The sequence below is a fragment of the Manis javanica genome, chromosome X (assembly GCF_040802235.1).
Source record: "Manis javanica isolate MJ-LG chromosome X, MJ_LKY, whole genome shotgun sequence".
Taxonomy (NCBI): Eukaryota; Metazoa; Chordata; class Mammalia; order Pholidota; family Manidae; genus Manis; species Manis javanica.
Window position 1 is genome coordinate 64,399,394 of NC_133174.1, and position 17,929 is coordinate 64,417,322.

The 17,929-nt window shown below is 35.9% G+C and overlaps 1 protein-coding gene across 7 annotated transcripts in view; it reads right to left on the reverse strand.

The window, feature by feature from the left end:
• Positions 1–17,929, reverse strand: part of ATRX (ATRX chromatin remodeler) — a 304,745-nt gene that overhangs the window by 105,908 nt on the left and 180,908 nt on the right. For all 7 annotated transcript variants that reach the window (XM_073227652.1, XM_037021777.2, XM_037021775.2 and 4 more), the window contains 3 exons: positions 12,567–12,697; positions 11,964–12,052; positions 11,669–11,841 (listed from right to left, as the gene is read on the reverse strand). In XM_073227652.1, coding sequence (XP_073083753.1) covers positions 11,669–11,841; positions 11,964–12,052; positions 12,567–12,697 — 393 coding nt within the window. The remainder of the gene's footprint in view (positions 1–11,668; positions 11,842–11,963; positions 12,053–12,566; positions 12,698–17,929) is intronic.

The following is a 17,929-nucleotide window of genomic DNA, read 5'->3' on the forward strand; positions in this document are numbered from 1 at the left end:
TGGGGTATGTGGTGGGGACTTGACGATGGGGAAGTTTAGTAACCATAATGTTGCTCATGTAACTGTAGATTAATGATACCAAAACAAAAACAAAGAAACAAAAAAAGGCTCAAAGCTTTGTATCCTGTACCTCCTCTGTAGGTGAAAACCAAAGTTGCAGGAAAACAAGAGCAAAAATGAACTCATGGGACTACATCAAACTAAAAAGTTTTTGTATGGCAAAGGACATCATCAACAAAACAAAAAGGCATCCTACAGTATGGGAGAATACATTTGTAAATGACATATCCAACAAGGGGTTAACATCCAAAATAAATAAAGAACTTACACACCTTGACACCAAAAAAGCCAATAACCGAATTAACAAATGGGCAGAGGATATGAAGAGACAGTTCCCCAAAGAAGAAATTCAATTGGCCAACAGACACATGAAAGATGCTCCACATCACTAATCATCAGGGAAATGCGAATTAAAACCACAATGAGATATCGCCTCACACCAGTAAGGATGGCCAGCATCTAAAAGACTAAGAACAACAAATGCTGGCAAGGATATGGAGAAAGGGGAACCGTCCTACACTGCTGGTGGGAATGTAAACTAGTTCAACCATTGTGGAAAGCAACATGGAGGTTCCTCAAAAAAACTAAAAATAGAAATACCATTTAACCCCAGAATCCCACTCCCTGGAATATACCCAAAGAATATAACTTCTCAGATTCAAAAAGACATATGCACCCCTATGTTTATCACAGCACTTTTTACAATAGCCAAGATATGGAAGCAACCTAATTGTCCATCTGAAGATGAATGGATAAAGAAGATGTGGTACATATATACAATGTAATACTCTTCAGCCATAAGAAACAAATCCTACCATTTGCAATAACATGAATGGAGCTGGTGAACATTATGCTCAGTGAAATAAGCCAGGCAGAGAAAGACAAACGCCAAATGATTTCCCTCGTTTGTGGAGTATAACAATGAAGCAAATTTGAAGGAACAAAATGGCAGCAGACTCACAGACTCCAAAAATGAACTAGTGGTTACCAAAGGGGTTGGGTGTGGGAGGGCGGGTATGGAGGGAGGGAGAAGGGGACTGAGGTGTATTATGTTTAGTACATATGGTGTGGGGGATCATGGGTATAACAGTGTATCACAGAGAAGGGACACAGTGGATCTCTGACAACTTCCTGCACTGATGGACAGTAACTGCATTGGGGTATGTGTGGGGACTTGATAATATGGGTAAATGTAGTAACCACATTGTTTTTTCATGAGAAACCTTCATAAGAGTGTATATCAATCACACCTTAAAAATTTTTTTTTTTAAATGAGAAAGAAAATCAAAGTTACTAATCTTAAGACTAGCATAGCCCTATGCTTCCAAGCATACCTTCTTGAACTTAGTGTTTAGTTTATCAGTTCCCTCTTTGTGCTTGGGTCCTGATGCTGTCCACTACTTTTAGAGAGCTCAATATGTGTTTACATTCAAACCACAGTGAACTATTTTCTAAACACATTACTTGTTTGCAAGATCTCATCCTTTTCCTTGAATGTCTTACATTATTTTCTCCCCCTCTTTTCCTGTCATAATTCTATTCACACTTTACTATCTTTAAGAGTCAACTAAAATTTCCTGTTAGAAAGCCTTGCAAGGTTGGCCCCTCACTATTGTCTGAGAATTGGAATGGTAAACAGTTCCCTGTAATAACATAAAATTTGCCCTGGTTAAGAGTGCCCACTCAATGTGCCTAGAGTGCAATAACAATGTGGTTTATTCTGAACACCTCTTTTCTCTCTGGAAGTCTCAAATTTGTTAACAGCCAGGTAGAAAGTACCCATTTGACCAATCCCGAGTAAAATCTTGGGTCCTTAATTCTCTAATGACCTTCTCGGGTAGACACTTCACATGTGTCATAACTTGTTCCTAGAAAAATTAGTACACTATGTGACTCCGCTAGGAGAAAGCTCTTGGAAGATTACGGCTGGTTTCCTCTAGACTTCACTCTCTGTTCCTTTCCCTTTTGCTGATTTTGCTTTGTATCCTTTCATTGAAGTAAGTCATGTCCAGAACATGACAATATGCTGAGTCCTTGAATTACAGAACCTGGGGTGGGCGGGTCTTAAGGCCCCCTAACACACCACTTATCAAGCAAATGTTGAATGAACTCTTTTCTATAATCAGCCAACTAGTAAATAACCAGTGCCTTTGGAGAACTGCAGTTACACAGATTGCACACAATTTCAGCAATGATTACCCAAATTTACTAAAGTTATTTACCTCAGGTGAAAATTTCAGCAATAAAAAAATGCTGAAAGGAAGTTAGCAAATATATGCCAGCTAGAAAAGTCTTGACACTTAGGTGACATTTTTTTTGGAAATAGATTTCATTTTAATTCTGATCCTATTGGACATAATCAGAACAACTTACAATAAAGTCTAAAAAAAAAAGTAATTCAGCAAAGTATGGGCTCTTCCAGTTAATATTCTGTATTTATAATTAAAGCTTACTAATAGCTAATAGATACTTACTCCCTGCTCAATATATATTTTATCATTAACACGAATTAAACATACCATTATAACTTTGTGTTGTGTACATATACATGAAAAGTAACAAGTAAATTAATTAATCAATCAAAGCTACTCCTTAATATCCACTCTGGTTATCACAGAATGCTTTCAAGTTAAGGAACAAAGGAAATACAAATAGAAAGCAACACCTTATCCCTTAATTTCTTGAAGTGTTCTAAATATATAATTATCCTATTTGCATCTGTAAGTTTAAAGATGCAAAGTTTAAAGAAGTTTAAAGATGTAAAGTTAAAGAAGATACACTGTAAGTTTAAAAAGAAAAGTAGCATGCCATTGAAATATTATGTGTATATACAGTAGGAGGAGGAGAAAGATAAGTACCATGAGTGCTTTCAGAGCAGTGCATGGCACATAGTGAACATTCAATAAATACTTGTTGAATTCATAAATGTGTTATTAGTACAAATATTATAGGCCTGTGTCACATACAAAGATTACATTAAAAGTTTACATAAATACAACAAATTATATACATTTACAAATGTAAATGCTTACTGGTAAAGCTTACTCTAAAAATACCGAAATAATAACATATCAAGTATTTTGAAGTAGTTTATATACTGATTTCCTCATCATAAAACTGTCCTAATAAATACTAAAACACAGAAATGGAGATGCAGAAAGGTATAAACTAAAAGGACATTCAAAATGCTGCTTCTAAGACAGTTCAAGGATATAGTGCAAAAGAGTTAAGTAGCAACTCTTTGTAGTGAAAATGAAATACGCAATAAAAATTATATTTGTTTCAATTACAGTGAAATATATAATATCCACTTCAAATTCCAAGGGTAACATTTTAGTCTTTTAATGTTTCCTATTCAGATTTTGTTCCACTCACTCATTCATTCATTTATTGTTATTTTTATTATATCATTAATAGACAATCAGATGAGCAACATTGTGGTTACTAGATTCCCCCCATTATCAAGTCCCCACCATGTACCCAAAATACAGTCACTGCCCATCAGCATAATAAGAGGCTCTAGAGTCACTACTTGTCTTCTCTGTGCTATACTGCCTTCCCCATTCCCTCCTCTATATTAAGTGTACTAATCATAATGCCCCTTAATCTACTTATCCCTCCCTTTCCCCTGACCATTACCGGTCCCTTTCCCTTTGGTAGCTGTTAGTCCATTTTTGGATTTGATTTCTTCTTATGTCTGAATAATATTCAATTATGTATATGTACCACATCATCTTTATCCATTCATCTACTGATGGACACTTAGGTTGCTTCCATTTCATGGCTATTGTAAATAGTGCTCCGATAAACATAGGGGTGCATCTGTCTTTTTCAAACTTGGATGCTGCATTCTTACAGTCAATTCCTTGGAGTGGAATTCCTGGATCAAATGGTATTTATATTTTGAGTTTTTTGAGGAACCTCCATACTGCTTTCCACATGGTTGAACTAATCTACATTCCCAAAAGCAGTGCAAGAGGGTACCCCTTTCTCCAAATCCTCTCCAACGTTTATTCTTTGTTGTTTGTCTTTTGAATGTTGGCCATCCAAACTTGTGTGAGATTTTATTTCACTATGGTTTTAATTTGCAGTTCTCTGAAGATTCGCAATGTGGAGCATCTTATTATGTGCCTGTTGGCCATCTGAATTTTTTCATTGGAGAAGTGTCTGTTCAGATGCTCTGCCCATTTTTTAATCGAATTATTTGCTTTTAGTTTGTTGACGTGAGTGAGCTCCTTGTATATTTTGGATGTCAACCCCTAATTGGGTATGTTCTTTATGAATATATTCATCCATACTGTAGGATGCCTTTTTATTCTTCTGATGGTGTCCTTTGCAGTACAGAACTTTTTTAGTTTGATGCAGCTCTGCTTGTTCATTTTTGCTTCTGTTACCCTTGCCCGGGTAGATATGCTCATGAAAAAGTTGCTATGTTTATATTCAGGAGATTTTTGCCTATGTTTTCTTCTAAGAGTTTAATGGTTTTGTGACTTAAATTCAGATCTTTCATACATTTTGAGTTTACTTTTGTGTATGTATTAGACACTAATGCAGTTTCATTTTCTTAAATGTAGCTGTCCAGTTTTGCAACACCAGCTGTTGAAGAGGGTGTCATTTCCCCATTGTATACCCAATGGCTCCTTTATCATATATTGACTGACCATATATGCTTGGGTTAATATCTGGACTCTCTATTCTGTTCCATTGGTCTGTGGTTCTGTCCTTGAGCCAGTACCAAATTGTATTGATTACTGTGGCTTTGTAGTAGAGGTTGAAATAGGGGAGTGTAATCCTCCCAGCTTTATCCTTTCTTCTCAGAATTGCTTTGGCTCTTCGGGGTCTTTTGCGGTTCCATATGAATTTTAGAAGTATTTGCTCTAGTTTTTTGAAGAATGCTGCCAGTATTTTGATATAGGGATGACACTGATTGCTTAGGCAGGATGACCATTTTGACAATATTAATTCTTCCTACCCAAAAACATGGGATGAGTTTTCATTTATTAGTGTCCTCTTTAATTTATCTCATGAGTGTATTGCAGTTTTCAAGCTATAGGTCTTTCATTGCCTTGATAAGATTTATTCATATGCATTTTATTCTTTTTGATGAATTGTCAATGTAATTGTTTTCCTGATATCTCTTTCTGCTAGTTCATTGTTAGTGTACAGGAATGCAACAGATTTTTGTGTATTAGTTTTGTATCCTGCAACTTTGCTGAATTCAGACATTTGTTTTAGTAGTTTTGGAGTAGAGTCTGTACGGTTTTTTTAATGTACAATATTATCTCATCTGCAATCAGTAACAGTTTGAATTCTTTACCAGTCTGGATGCCTTTTATTTCCTTGTGTTGTCTAATTGCCATAGCTAGGACCTCCTGAAATATGTTGAATAAAAGTGGGCAGAGTGGGCATCCTTGCCTTGTTCCCAATCTTTCAGCTTTTCATTGTTAAATATGATGTTGGCTGTGGTTTTGTCATATATGGCCTTTATTATGTTGAGGGACTTGTGCTCTTTATGCATTCTGTTGAGAGTTTTTTTCATGAATGGATGTTGAATTTTGTTGAATGCCTTTTCAGCATCTATGGAGATGACCATGTGCTTTTTGTCCTATTTATTCATATAGTGGATGATGTTGATGGGTTTTTGAATGTTGTACCATCCTTGTATCCCTGGGATGGGTCCCACTTGATCCTGGTGTATGATCCTCTTGATGTAGTTCTGAATTTGGTTTGTTAATATTTTGTTGAGTATTTTTGCATCTATGTTCATCAGGGATATTGGTCTGTAATTTTCTTTTTCTGTTGTGTCTTTGCCTGGTTTTGTTATTAGAGTGATGCTGGCTACATAGAGTGGGTTTGGAAGTATTCCCTCCTCTTCTATTTTTTGGAAAACTTTAAGAAGAATGGGTATTATGTCTTCTCTAAATGTCTGATTAAATTCAGCAGCGAAGCTGTCTGGTCCACAGGTTTTGTTCTTGGGTAGTTTTTTGATTACTGATTTAATTTCATTGCTGGTAATTGGTCTTCTCGGATTTTTAGTTTCTTGTTGGTTCACTCTTAGAAGATTGTATTTTTCTAGAAAGTTTTCAACTTCTAGGTTATCCAGTTTGTTAGCATATAATTTTTCATAGAATTCTCTCATAATTCTTTGCATGTCTACCGTTTCTGTAGTGATTTTTTCCCTTTTCATTTCTGATTCTGTTTATGTGTGTAGACTCTTTCTTCTTGATATATCTCGCTAGGGGGTTATCTATTTTATTTATTTTCTCAAAGATCCAGCTCTTGCTTTCATGGATTCTTTCTATTGTTTCATTCTTCTCAATTTTATTTATTTCTTCTCTGGTCTTTATTATATCCCTCCTCCTCCTGACTTTGGGGCCTCATTTGTTCTTTTTTCCAGTTTCAATAATTGTGAATTTAGACTATTCATTTTTTATTGTTCTTCCTTCTTTAAATCGGCCTGGATTGCTATAAATATTCCTCTTATAATTGCCTGTGCTGCGTCCCACAGAAGTTGGAGCATTGTGCTGCTGTTTTCATTTGTCTTCATATAATGCTTGACCTCTGTTTTATTATGGTCATTGATCCATTGATTATTTAGGAGCATGTTGTTTAGCCTCCATGTGTTTGTGAGCCTTTTTGTTTTCTTTGTACAACTTATTTCCATTTTTATACCTCTGTGATCTGAGAAATTGGTTCATAAAATTTCAATCATATTGAATTTGCTGAGGCTCTTTCTTGGGGCCTACTATGTGGTCTATTCTGGAAAATGTTCCATGTGCTCTTGAAAAGAATGTGTATCCTGCTGCTTTTGAGCGTACAGTTCTCAAAATGTCTGTTTGGTCCATCTGTTCTAGTATGTTGTTCAGTGCCTCTGTGTCCTTACTTATTTTCTGTCTGGGTGATCTGTCCTTTGGAGTGAGTGGTGTGTTGAAGTCTCCTAAAATGAATGCATTGCATTCTATTTCCTCTTTTAATTCTGCTAGGATTTGTTTCACATATGTCAGTACTCCTGTGTTGAGTGCATAGATATTTATAATGGTTATATACTCTTGTTGGACTGACCCCTTTATCCTTATGTAATGTCCTTCTTTATCTCTTTTTACTTTCTTTGTTCTCAAGTCTATTTTATCTGATACAAGTCCTGCAACACCTGCTTTTTTCTCCCATTTGTTTGCATGAAATATCTTTTTCCATCCCTTTACTTTTAGTCTGTATATGTCTTTGGGTGTGTGGTGAGTCTCTTGTAGGGAGCATATAGATAAGTCTTGCTTTTTTATCCATTCTATTACTCTGTGTCTTTTGATTGGTGCATTCAGTCCATTCACATTTAGGGTGATTATCGATAGATACATACTAACTGCCATTTCAGGCTTCGGATTCATGGTTACCAAAGATTCAAGGGCAGCTTCTTTACTATCTGGCAGTCTCCCTTAACTCACTTGTTATGCTATTATCAACATAGCCTGAAGATTCTTTTTTTCTCTCCCTTCTTTTTCTTCCTCCTCCATTATATATATGTTAGGTGTCACATTTTTTTGTATCCCTTGACTGACTCTGTGGGTAGCTGATATAATTTTTCATTTGGTTATTATTTGTTGGTCTACTTACTTTGCTGTGGTTTTATTTTCTCTGGTGACAGCTATTTAGTCTTAGACACACTTTCATTTAGAGTAGTCCGTTTAAAATACACTATAGAGATGGTTTGTGGGAGGTAAATTCCCCCAACTTTTGCTTATCTCAGAATTGTTTAATCTCTCCTTCAAATAGAAATGACAATCTTTCTTGGTAGAGTATTCTTGGTTAGAGGCCCTTCTGCTTCACTGCGTTGAATATATCATGCCACTCCCTTCTAGCCTGTGTTGAGAGAAGTCTGATGATAGCCTGATGGGTTTTCCTTTGTAGGTGATCTTTTTTCTCTCTCTGGCTGCTTTTAATAGTCTGTCCTTCTGTTTGGTCTTTGCCATTTTAATTATTTTACATCTTGGTGTTGTCCTCCTTGGGTCCCTTGTGTTGTCAGATCTATGGGCTTCCATGGTCTGAGAGACTATTTCCTTCCCTACATTGGGGATGTTTTCAGCAATTATTTCTTCCAGGACACTTTCTATCCCTTTTTCTCTGTCTTCTTCTGGTACCCCTATAATGCGAATATTGTTCTGTTTGGATTGGTGACACTTTACTTCTTTCATTCCTAGAGATCCTTTTTTCTCTCTCTGCCTCAGCTTCTCTGTATTCCTGTTCTCTGATTTCTATTCCACTAACAGTCTCCTCTACCACATCTAATCTTTTAAATCCCTCCATTGTTTGTTTCATTTGTTATCTCCCTCTTGAATTTGTCCCTTAGCTCTTGAATATTTTTCTGTAGCTCCATCCGCATGCTTATGACTTTTGAGTTCTTTTTCAAGAAAATTAGTGATTTCAGTCTCATTGAGCCCTCTTTCTGGTGTTTTCAGGGATTTGGGGTTTAACAAGGTTCTTCTGCCTTTTCATGGTCCTGGAGCAATGGGAGTGTTCCCGGTGAGTGGCATGGGTATGAACTATGAGGACAGAGTCCCTTGCTGCTTGCCAGTCACCATGCCTATCTCTGCCCTCTGTGCCAGTTAACCGCACACAGGGAGTAGCCTCTGGGTTAATCCCCTATGCTGTCATGGGCAAGGCAGCCCTTGGGATGACCTAGGGCACTGGCTGGGATCACAGGTGAGAAGCGCGTGTCTGCCACAATGACAAAGCCCTTTCGTGGCTCCCAGTTTCAGCACCCATCTCTGCTGTCTGTGCCTGTTATCCACACGCAGGGAGCAGCTCTGGGTTAATCTCCTGAACTTTCACAGGCAGGGCAGCCTTTGGGATGGCCTAGGGCACTGGCTGGGGTCATAAGTGAGTGGTGTGTGTGCTGCCATCGTGAGAACAATGCCTCTTTGTGCCTCCTGGTCTCAGCCCCCATCTTCACTGTGCTGGTCAATTGCCTAGTCAATCGTTTTGGTCTGGTACTGTTAGCCATGCACAGGAGAAGCCTCTGCGTTAAGCTGTGTAGTTGTTGTAGGCAGGGCTGCCCTCCAGCTGGTCTGCAGAAATGGTGGGGACAGCCAGTTTGTGTGCAGGGGCTGGCGCAGAGGAAGGAACAGCAGGCTTGTTATCAATGTGAGGGGCCTCGGGGCTGCATTTTCAGAGGGGGATAGGGCGCCTGAAGTTCCTTAAAGTTCCCAGCCTGCTGGGCTGAGTATGTCAGGACGATTTTGTCCACCTGTTAAACCCTTGTCCCTTTAAGACTGCTAAAGCGCCTGCTTTTCTTTTGTGCCAGGGCACCCGGCTGTGGGAACCTGTTTGCAGACTTAGTCTCAGACTTAGCTTTTTAGCTTCTCTAATCTCCAGAGCTCTGTGCAATGTGTACCTGTGCTCCAGGGGTAGATTTCTATCTAGGACTGGTTATTCAGCAGTCCTGTGCTTCCACTCCCACTTCACTCTGATTCTTTTCCTTCCGCTGGTAAGCTGGGGTGGTAGGAGTGCTTGAGTCCCGCTGGGTCACAGTTTTTTACTTTACCCTTTTCCATGAGATGTTGACTTCTCCCAGATGTAGACTGGCTGGCATACTCTCATTTCTAGTCACTCTTTTAGGAGTAGTTGTATTTGCTGCATTTTCAAAATACATGTGGTTTTGGGAGATTTCTGCCACACTACTCAAGCCGCCATCTTTTCCTACCTTCTGTTACATTTATTTTAAGTGATTTTTAAAAAAATGTTACACAGTACCAATTAGACATGTTCATATACAATATCTACTCTGCCTTAAATGGAGTTAATCTGGAGCTAAAGGACAATAGATTTTTACCATCTCTCTATTCTGAAAAATGTTCCTGATAAACTATGCATGTACACAGCTGCAAAATATAAAATACATCTATACATATATGTGATCTCTAGTTGACTGAACACAACTAAAATGAAACAAAGACACTAGACAAGTGGTCAAAGTTTGTCACTTGGAATACACAGCCATCCCTGTAATCTTTTAAGTTTACAACATGTAGCCACCTATACTCTACCCCAGTTCTTTCCAACTTTTTTCACATTATGGCACATATGGACAGTGATCATACTTATACAGCACACCAAGAGAAATGGAAGAGGCTACTCATTTCTGAAGATGACCCAGCTGCCTGTACTTCTAAGTGATGAAGCATCAATACATCAACATACTTTTATGTGTAACCAATTTACAGTACAGGATGAGGTATATATTAGTCTCTTTTTTTAATCATAAGTTATGAAAAAAATTTTCAAAAGGAGTATTTTAGGAAAATCATTCCCAGAAACCATAAACTTTAAGCTATTTCTTTCTAATTATGAGATGAGAGACTGAGGGGAATTTTAACTGAAAGTGCAGATTGGGAGAGCAGGGGAGGAGAAAAGAAGGGTCTCCCATTATCTTAAACTATAATGATTCCTTTACTATTCTTAGAAAAATATTCAGTAAATCTGATTGGAAGATGAACACTGATAATGAACTGCCTTTATGGGGTAACAGGAGACAAGTACAAGGAAGGCAATTTTGTAGCTTAATTTATACTATTTCCCTGATTTCTTAGAGAAGTAAGCCAGAGTCTGAGGTTAGGCTGCCATCTGTCTAATCCAAGGAGGTACTGAAGAGAGAAATGTTTATCATCAAATCACTACATTTACAAGTCTGAGAACAAGCAAGCTTGTCTTGAGCACAGAATCATTCACCGAACTGACAACCCACATTTATCCTCTTCCCGGACGGTCGTCAACTGCTTTGCTCGATCATTCCCAAATAACAAATATTTAGAGATATTTACACTGTTTTATCTTTAGATATTTGATATTTCAAATACTCAGATATTTGGTTCCAGCTTTGGAGTTCCTGGACAACAAGTCAGGTTGCACTAGAAGGATATGGAGACTTAACACTAATCCTTCAATGTAGATATGGGAAAAGACAACTTCAGCCATTGGAAGTTCAACTGAAGACTTTGTGCGTACACTTATGCACAAGAAAAAGAAAGAAAAAGTCAAAGTGGTCACATAAAACATACATGGTACAAAGGAAACCTAAAGTAGACAATTATAGATTATGAGGAATTGCAATGGAAAAAGACTAAACCACTTAAACCAGTTTCACTGTTTAAAATTAATTATAATCATACTTGAATACCTGAAATGTTCTAGTTATTTATATGTTATTAAGTGAAAATACCATGGTGGCTTTAAGAGTGGCTATATCTAGGTCTGAATTCCACTTCTATCAATCATTTATATAAATAAAGATTTCAACAACATTGCAAGAATGCTCAAGAACTGAGTTAGCTAACACAGGTGAAAATAATAGTTTAGGTGCATACATGTAAATAAATGTTAGTTTCTCTCTTTTGCTTTCCTCTTAAATACCAGAGAGAACACAACTACTTGCTTATAATTAAACATCAGTCAGATATTTGTTGTTACTATGTGTACCTAATTATCTTAAGATGCCTCCCAACTAAGAGAAAGATATTCCTTTGAGGCCAACTAGGGAGAATAATTAGTATGTAAAAAAAACACTGACATATTTTCTAAATCAATGTTCCAAGATAAAGGCAACATTCATTACACTCACTTTCTTCCAGTTTTAAAGAAACTGAGGGATTGTTTCCTGTTTCATCCACATTTCCTTCACCACCTCCTCGAGATCTTGAATTCCACACTTTAATCACTTCAACATCATTGTCACTGCCGCTTCCACTTGAGCTACTATCTTTTTTTCCCTTTTTTCCTTTTGTTTTCTTCTTTCTAAACAAAGAACAAATTCAAACTGCTAAGAAGGCATGGTAAAGAGACACAGGAAAACAGAGGACAGTCAGCAAGCAGGGATTTCAAGTGTACCCACAAGGTACAAAAGATATTCAATTTACTTTGTATAATCATCGGAGCTTAAACTCATGGAGGTTTCATCGGAATCTGAAGCTATAAATTCATCCATACTGTCTTCATCAAAATATCCCTAGAGAAAAAAAATGATGAATGTTTTAATAGTTTATTTCAACTTACGTTGAAAATTCTAGTGATGTTTATTTCAATTATGAATAAGTTAACTGTCATGAGATAGGGAAGACCTGAGAAAACCATCAGAGATTAGAAAAAATGAAGGACACATGACAGATGCAACTACTAAATGCAATCTGAGGTCCTGGACTGACTTATGGAACAAAATAGGACATTAACTACAAAAACTGATGAAATCCAATTGAAGTCTTACTTACTTGACAGTATCAACCCAATGTTAATTTGCTTTCATCATATTACTGTGCTTATGCAAGATATTAAAACTGACATTTAATACTCCTATAATGATAATTCAAGCATATAGGAATTACTAGAAATAAAATACATTGAATTACTGTACCACAAAGCAAAAGAAAATTCAAATAAACAGGTCTATTTATAGATCAACTTTTTTCCTAGTTATTCTGCTTCCAACAGATACCATTTTACAAATTTTAGGTTACTTGATTTACCTTATTTTCTTTGCTAATGTAGTCAAGTTGCAAACACCAAGGATGAGTCCATATTCTACTTAACATTTGAAAATCCTGGAAAAGTTTTGCACCTGCCTTTCCTCTTCCACCTTCACTGCTATTACCTACACCTGATTTAAAGAAAAAGAGTTAAGATATGTGAGTTCTGTTTCAACCAAGATGTTTTTAAATTAGGAGTTTTTAACTTTATTTGTGCTGTGTAATCCTCCAGCAGTGTAAAGAAGCTTACAGATCCTCTTTCTTAGAATAATGTTTTCAAATATATAAAATAAGATTATAAGAGAAACTCATTATATAGAAATTATCAAAATATTAAAAAATAAATTTGAAAATGTGTATAATTTATTAATGTATTAAATAACAAAATATAGCAGGAAGTCTAACAATTTACCTGAAATTTTGAAATACCAATAAATGTAAATAATTTTGAAATACCAATAAAAATAATATATAAAAACATTCTAATTTCTATTGCTAACAAAGTCACAGTTACCACCAATACTACTATGGTGTATTGTCTACATTGGTAATTGAAAAATAAGCTACATTTCGTTAGAAGTTATTGAAAATTATTATGTAATTTTTTCTTATTCAGGTTCATATACTCCAGTAAGTTCCCACAAACTCCCTTTGTACACACTCCTTTCGCCACTCTTTCCAACTACTCTTACACAGAAAAGTAGTTGAAAAATTATGCTTTTCATGATGTAAACATTAAATTTCTTCTGCCCAGAGTAAATTAAATAAAAATATACTTTTATTTATGAAAATGAAATGAATACCCATTTCATTAACATGAAACATTTATCAAGGGGTAAAATGCAAAAGAACAAAGCTGATTAAAAGATAAAAATAGCATGTAACTAGTAACATTGTTCTGTCCAGTTTTAAAAGATGTAAATTCACCAACTAAGTCTTGCCTCCCTGAACAAGAGAAAATTTAGTAATGACATGAAACACTAACAAAATTACAAATCTGGTACTGATTATTTTACCTGATTAGTTATTTTCACCATGTATGATAGAAATTATAGCTGTGAAAATGAGGTATGTATTTTCTTGATATACAACTGCTGATAGCATTTCCTTATAATTCTTTTATTTCTATAAGGTCAATAGTGATGTTCTTTCATTCCTGATTTTAGGTATTCATGTATCTTCTATTAATTTTTAAGTACAGATAGAGTTATCAATTACATTAATCTTTCCAAAGAAGTACCTCTGGTTTAAATGATTTACTCCACAATTTTCTTTTCTCCTTTACATGTATTTCTGCTCTAGCCTTTATTATTTCCTTCCTTTTACTTGATATAGGTTTAGTTTATTTTTATTTCACTTTCTTGAGGTAGAAAGTTAGATTATAAATTTGAGATCTTTCTTAATATATGCATTTACAGTTATAAATTTCACTGTAAGTATTGCTTTACCTGCATCCTATTATTTTAGTACCTTGTGTTTTTGTTTTCAATCATCTCTAAATATGTTCTAATTTTCCTTGTGATTTATTCTTTCACCCACTGTTTACAAGCTTATCATTTACACATATTTCTGAATTTTTTCACTTCACTCATTTTTTATTCAATTCCAATGTGGTTAAGTAAATGTTCTGAGGGATGTTAGTCTTTTATATTAATTGAAGCTTGTTTTGTGGTCTAAAATATGGTTTATTTTTAGAGAATGTTTCATGTGCACTTGAATTTTTCTGGGCTGTTGGAAGGAATGTTTTTACAGATATGTCAGGTCTAATTGGTTTATATTGTTTCTCAAGTCTTCTATTGCCTTGTTGATCTTCCACCTATCTGTCCTATCCATCAGTGAAAGATTGATGAGTTTCTACAATTAATGTGAAGGAAAAAGAGATTTCAAAAATGATGAGCTAAACGTAACTATCATTTTACTCTGCAAGAAAGACTGACTAAAAAATCAATTTTTGTTTTGTAGGGAGAAAACACTACTCTAGTACATGTTATAAATATCTTGTATTATACAAAATATTCCTAAGAATTTAGGCCCAAATGGCTAAGGCAGAAAAAGGAGGAAATTTTTCAAGGTAGAAAACTAAAATTTCCTCTATTTATACAACTGACTTGTATTAGAGTTGATATTATTTATAGGGAAGGGGAATCACATAAAAAGGAGTTGGCCAAATAAGCATCCACCTAATAATGTTCTCTACTCATAAGAGCATTGAAAAATATGACTGAAATCATACATGGAAAAATGAAGTACTAAAAAAGGAAGGTAAACACATAATCTGTTATTGAACCTCATTTACATCTACACCTTCTACATGAGATGTTATCATGGACTCTGTGGTAAACTAAATAATGGTCCCCCAACTATACCCACATCTTACCCCCAAGCACCCATGAATGTTATTCTTTATGGCAAAAAGGACGTTGCGCATATAATCAAGATAAGGACTCTAAAATGAAGAAGACCATCCTAGATCATCCAGGTGGGACCAACACAACAACTATGATGCTGTAAGAGGGACCTAGAAGTGAGAATCAGAGAATGTGATGTCATGATATGAGCAGAGATTGTTGTGATATACTTAGAAGATAGAGAATACAGGCAGTCACCACATACTGAAAAAGGCATGCAAACATTTCACCTTCCTAGAGGATCCAGAAAGATCCAGCCGTGCTAACTTAACCCCAGTGAAACTAACCTGGGATCTCTGATCCACAGATTTCTAAGAGAACAAATCTATGCTGCCAAAAAAAATTTGTGGCAATTTTTTAAAGCAGCAATACGAAACCAAAACACCATCCCAATGAAATGTTTTTCAAACCTAGTGCACATTGGAACTACCTAGACAGTTTGCTAAACATGCAAGTACTTGGATCCCAGTCCTAGAAATTCTGATTCCTTAGATCTATGGTAATGTACAGAAACCTAAACTCTCTAAGAAGCTTCTCAGATGATTACTGTGCTGTCAACCAGGGTTCAAGGCAAAAGAAGAGTATTTGGGGAAAACTCACTGCCTGAATTGGTTTCCTATGACTGCCATAACAAATGACCACAAATACAAAATCTTATAACAACAGAATTGTACTCCTTCACAGGTCAGGAGATCAGAAACCCAAAATCAGTCCCACTGAGACAAAATCAAAGTGTCCACAGGGTGTGCTCCCCATGGGAACTCCAAGACAGAATTTGTTCTTTGCCTCTTTTAGCCTCCAGTGGCTACCAGAATTCCTTGATTTAGGGACAGATCATTCCAGGTTCTGCCTCAGTGGTGACACTGCCTCCTGGTTCTGTGCAACAAGAGACAAAGAAGAATATTACATAATGATAAAGTGGTCAGCCCAACAAGAGGATATAACCATTATATATATCGATGCACCCAACACAGGAGCAAATAAGTATGTGAAACAAATACTAAAAGAGTTAAAAGGGGAAACAGAATGCAATGAATTCATTTTCAGAGACTTCAACACACCAGTCCAAAAGACAGATCAATCAAACAGAAAATAAGGAGACAGAGGCACTGAATAAAACATTAGAACAGGGGACCTAACAGACCTCTATAGAGCACTCCATCCAAAGGCAGCAGGATACACACTGTTCTCAGGTGCACATGGAATATTTTGAAGAATAGATTACATACTATACCACAAAAAGGGTCTCAATAAATTCAGAAAGATTTGAATAGTACCAACCAGCGTCTCAGACCACAAAGGTATGAAACCAGAAATAAATTGTGCAAACAAAAAAGCCCACAAACACATGGAGGCTTAACAACATTCTCCAAAATAATCAAAGATCAATGACCAAATAAAAAAAGAAATCAAGCAATATAAGGAGACAAAAGAATACAACTGAACATCCCAAATCTGTGGGATGCAGTGAAGGCTGTTCTAAGAGGGAAGTATATTGAAAAACAAACTTACCTTAAGAAAGAAGAACAATCCCAAATAAACAGCCTAAATTCACAATCAATGATACCAGAAAAAGAAGAACAAATGAGGCCCAAAGGCAGTAGAAGGAGGGACATAATAAAGAGTAGAGCAGAAATAAATAAAATGGAGAACAATAGAAAGAATCAATGAAAGCAGGAATTGGTTCTTTGAGAAAATAAACAAAATGGATAAAACCCTAGCCAGACATACAAGAAAAAAAAGGTGTACACACATAAACAGAAACAGATGAGAAAGCAAAAATCACTACATACACCACAGAAATACAAAGAATTGTTAAAGAATACTACAAAACTGTATATGTGAATGAACTGAATAACCTAGAAGAAACTGCCAGCTTTTCAGAAAAATACAACCTTCCAAGACTGACCCAGGAAGAAACAGAAAATCTGAACAGACCAATTATCACCAATGAAATGGAATCGGCAATAAAAAAAGCTACCTAAGAACAAAATACCTGAGCAGATGGCTTCACTGCTGAATTTTATCAAACACTCAGAGAAGACCTAATACCTATCCTCCTTAATGTTTTCCAAAAAGTAGAAGAGGGAATATCTCCAAACTCATGCTATGAGGCCAACATCACTCTAATACCAAAACCAGGCAAAGACAACACCAAAAAAGAAAATTGCAGACCAATATCCCTGATGAACACACATGCAAAAATACTCAATAAAATATTAGCCAACAGAATTCAAAAATATATCAAAAAGATCATCCATCATGATCAGGTAGGATTTATTCCAGGGGTAGAAGGATAGCACAACAATATTTGTAAATCAATCAATGCAGTATACCACATCAACAAAAAGGACAAAAATCACATGAGCATCTCAATATATGCTGAAAAAGCATTTGACAAAATTCAACATCCATTCACGATAAAATCTTTCAACAAAATGGGGATAGACAGTAAATACCTCAACATAATAAAGACCATATGCGACAAACCCACAGCCAACATCATACTTAACAGCAAAAAGCTGGAAGATTTTACTCTCAAATCAGGAACAAGACAAGGATGCCTAGTCTCCCTAATTTTATTCAACATACTACTGGAGGATGTAGCCACAGCAATCAGACAACACAAAGAAAGAAAAGGCATCCAGATTGGTAAGGAAGAAGTAAAATTGTCACTGTTTCTAGATTACATTATATCATAAATAAAAAACCCTAAAGAATCCACCCCAAAACAACTGGAACTAATAACAAAATTCAGCAAAGTTGCAGACATCTGTTGCTTTCCTGTACATTAACGATGAACCAGGAGAAAGAGAAACCAGGAACACAATTCCATTCACAATTGCATCCAAAAGAATAAAATAATTAGGAACAAACCTAACCAAGGAGGTGAAAGACCTATACCCTGAAAATGACAAGAGACTCATGAGAAAAATTAAAGAAGACGCCAATAAA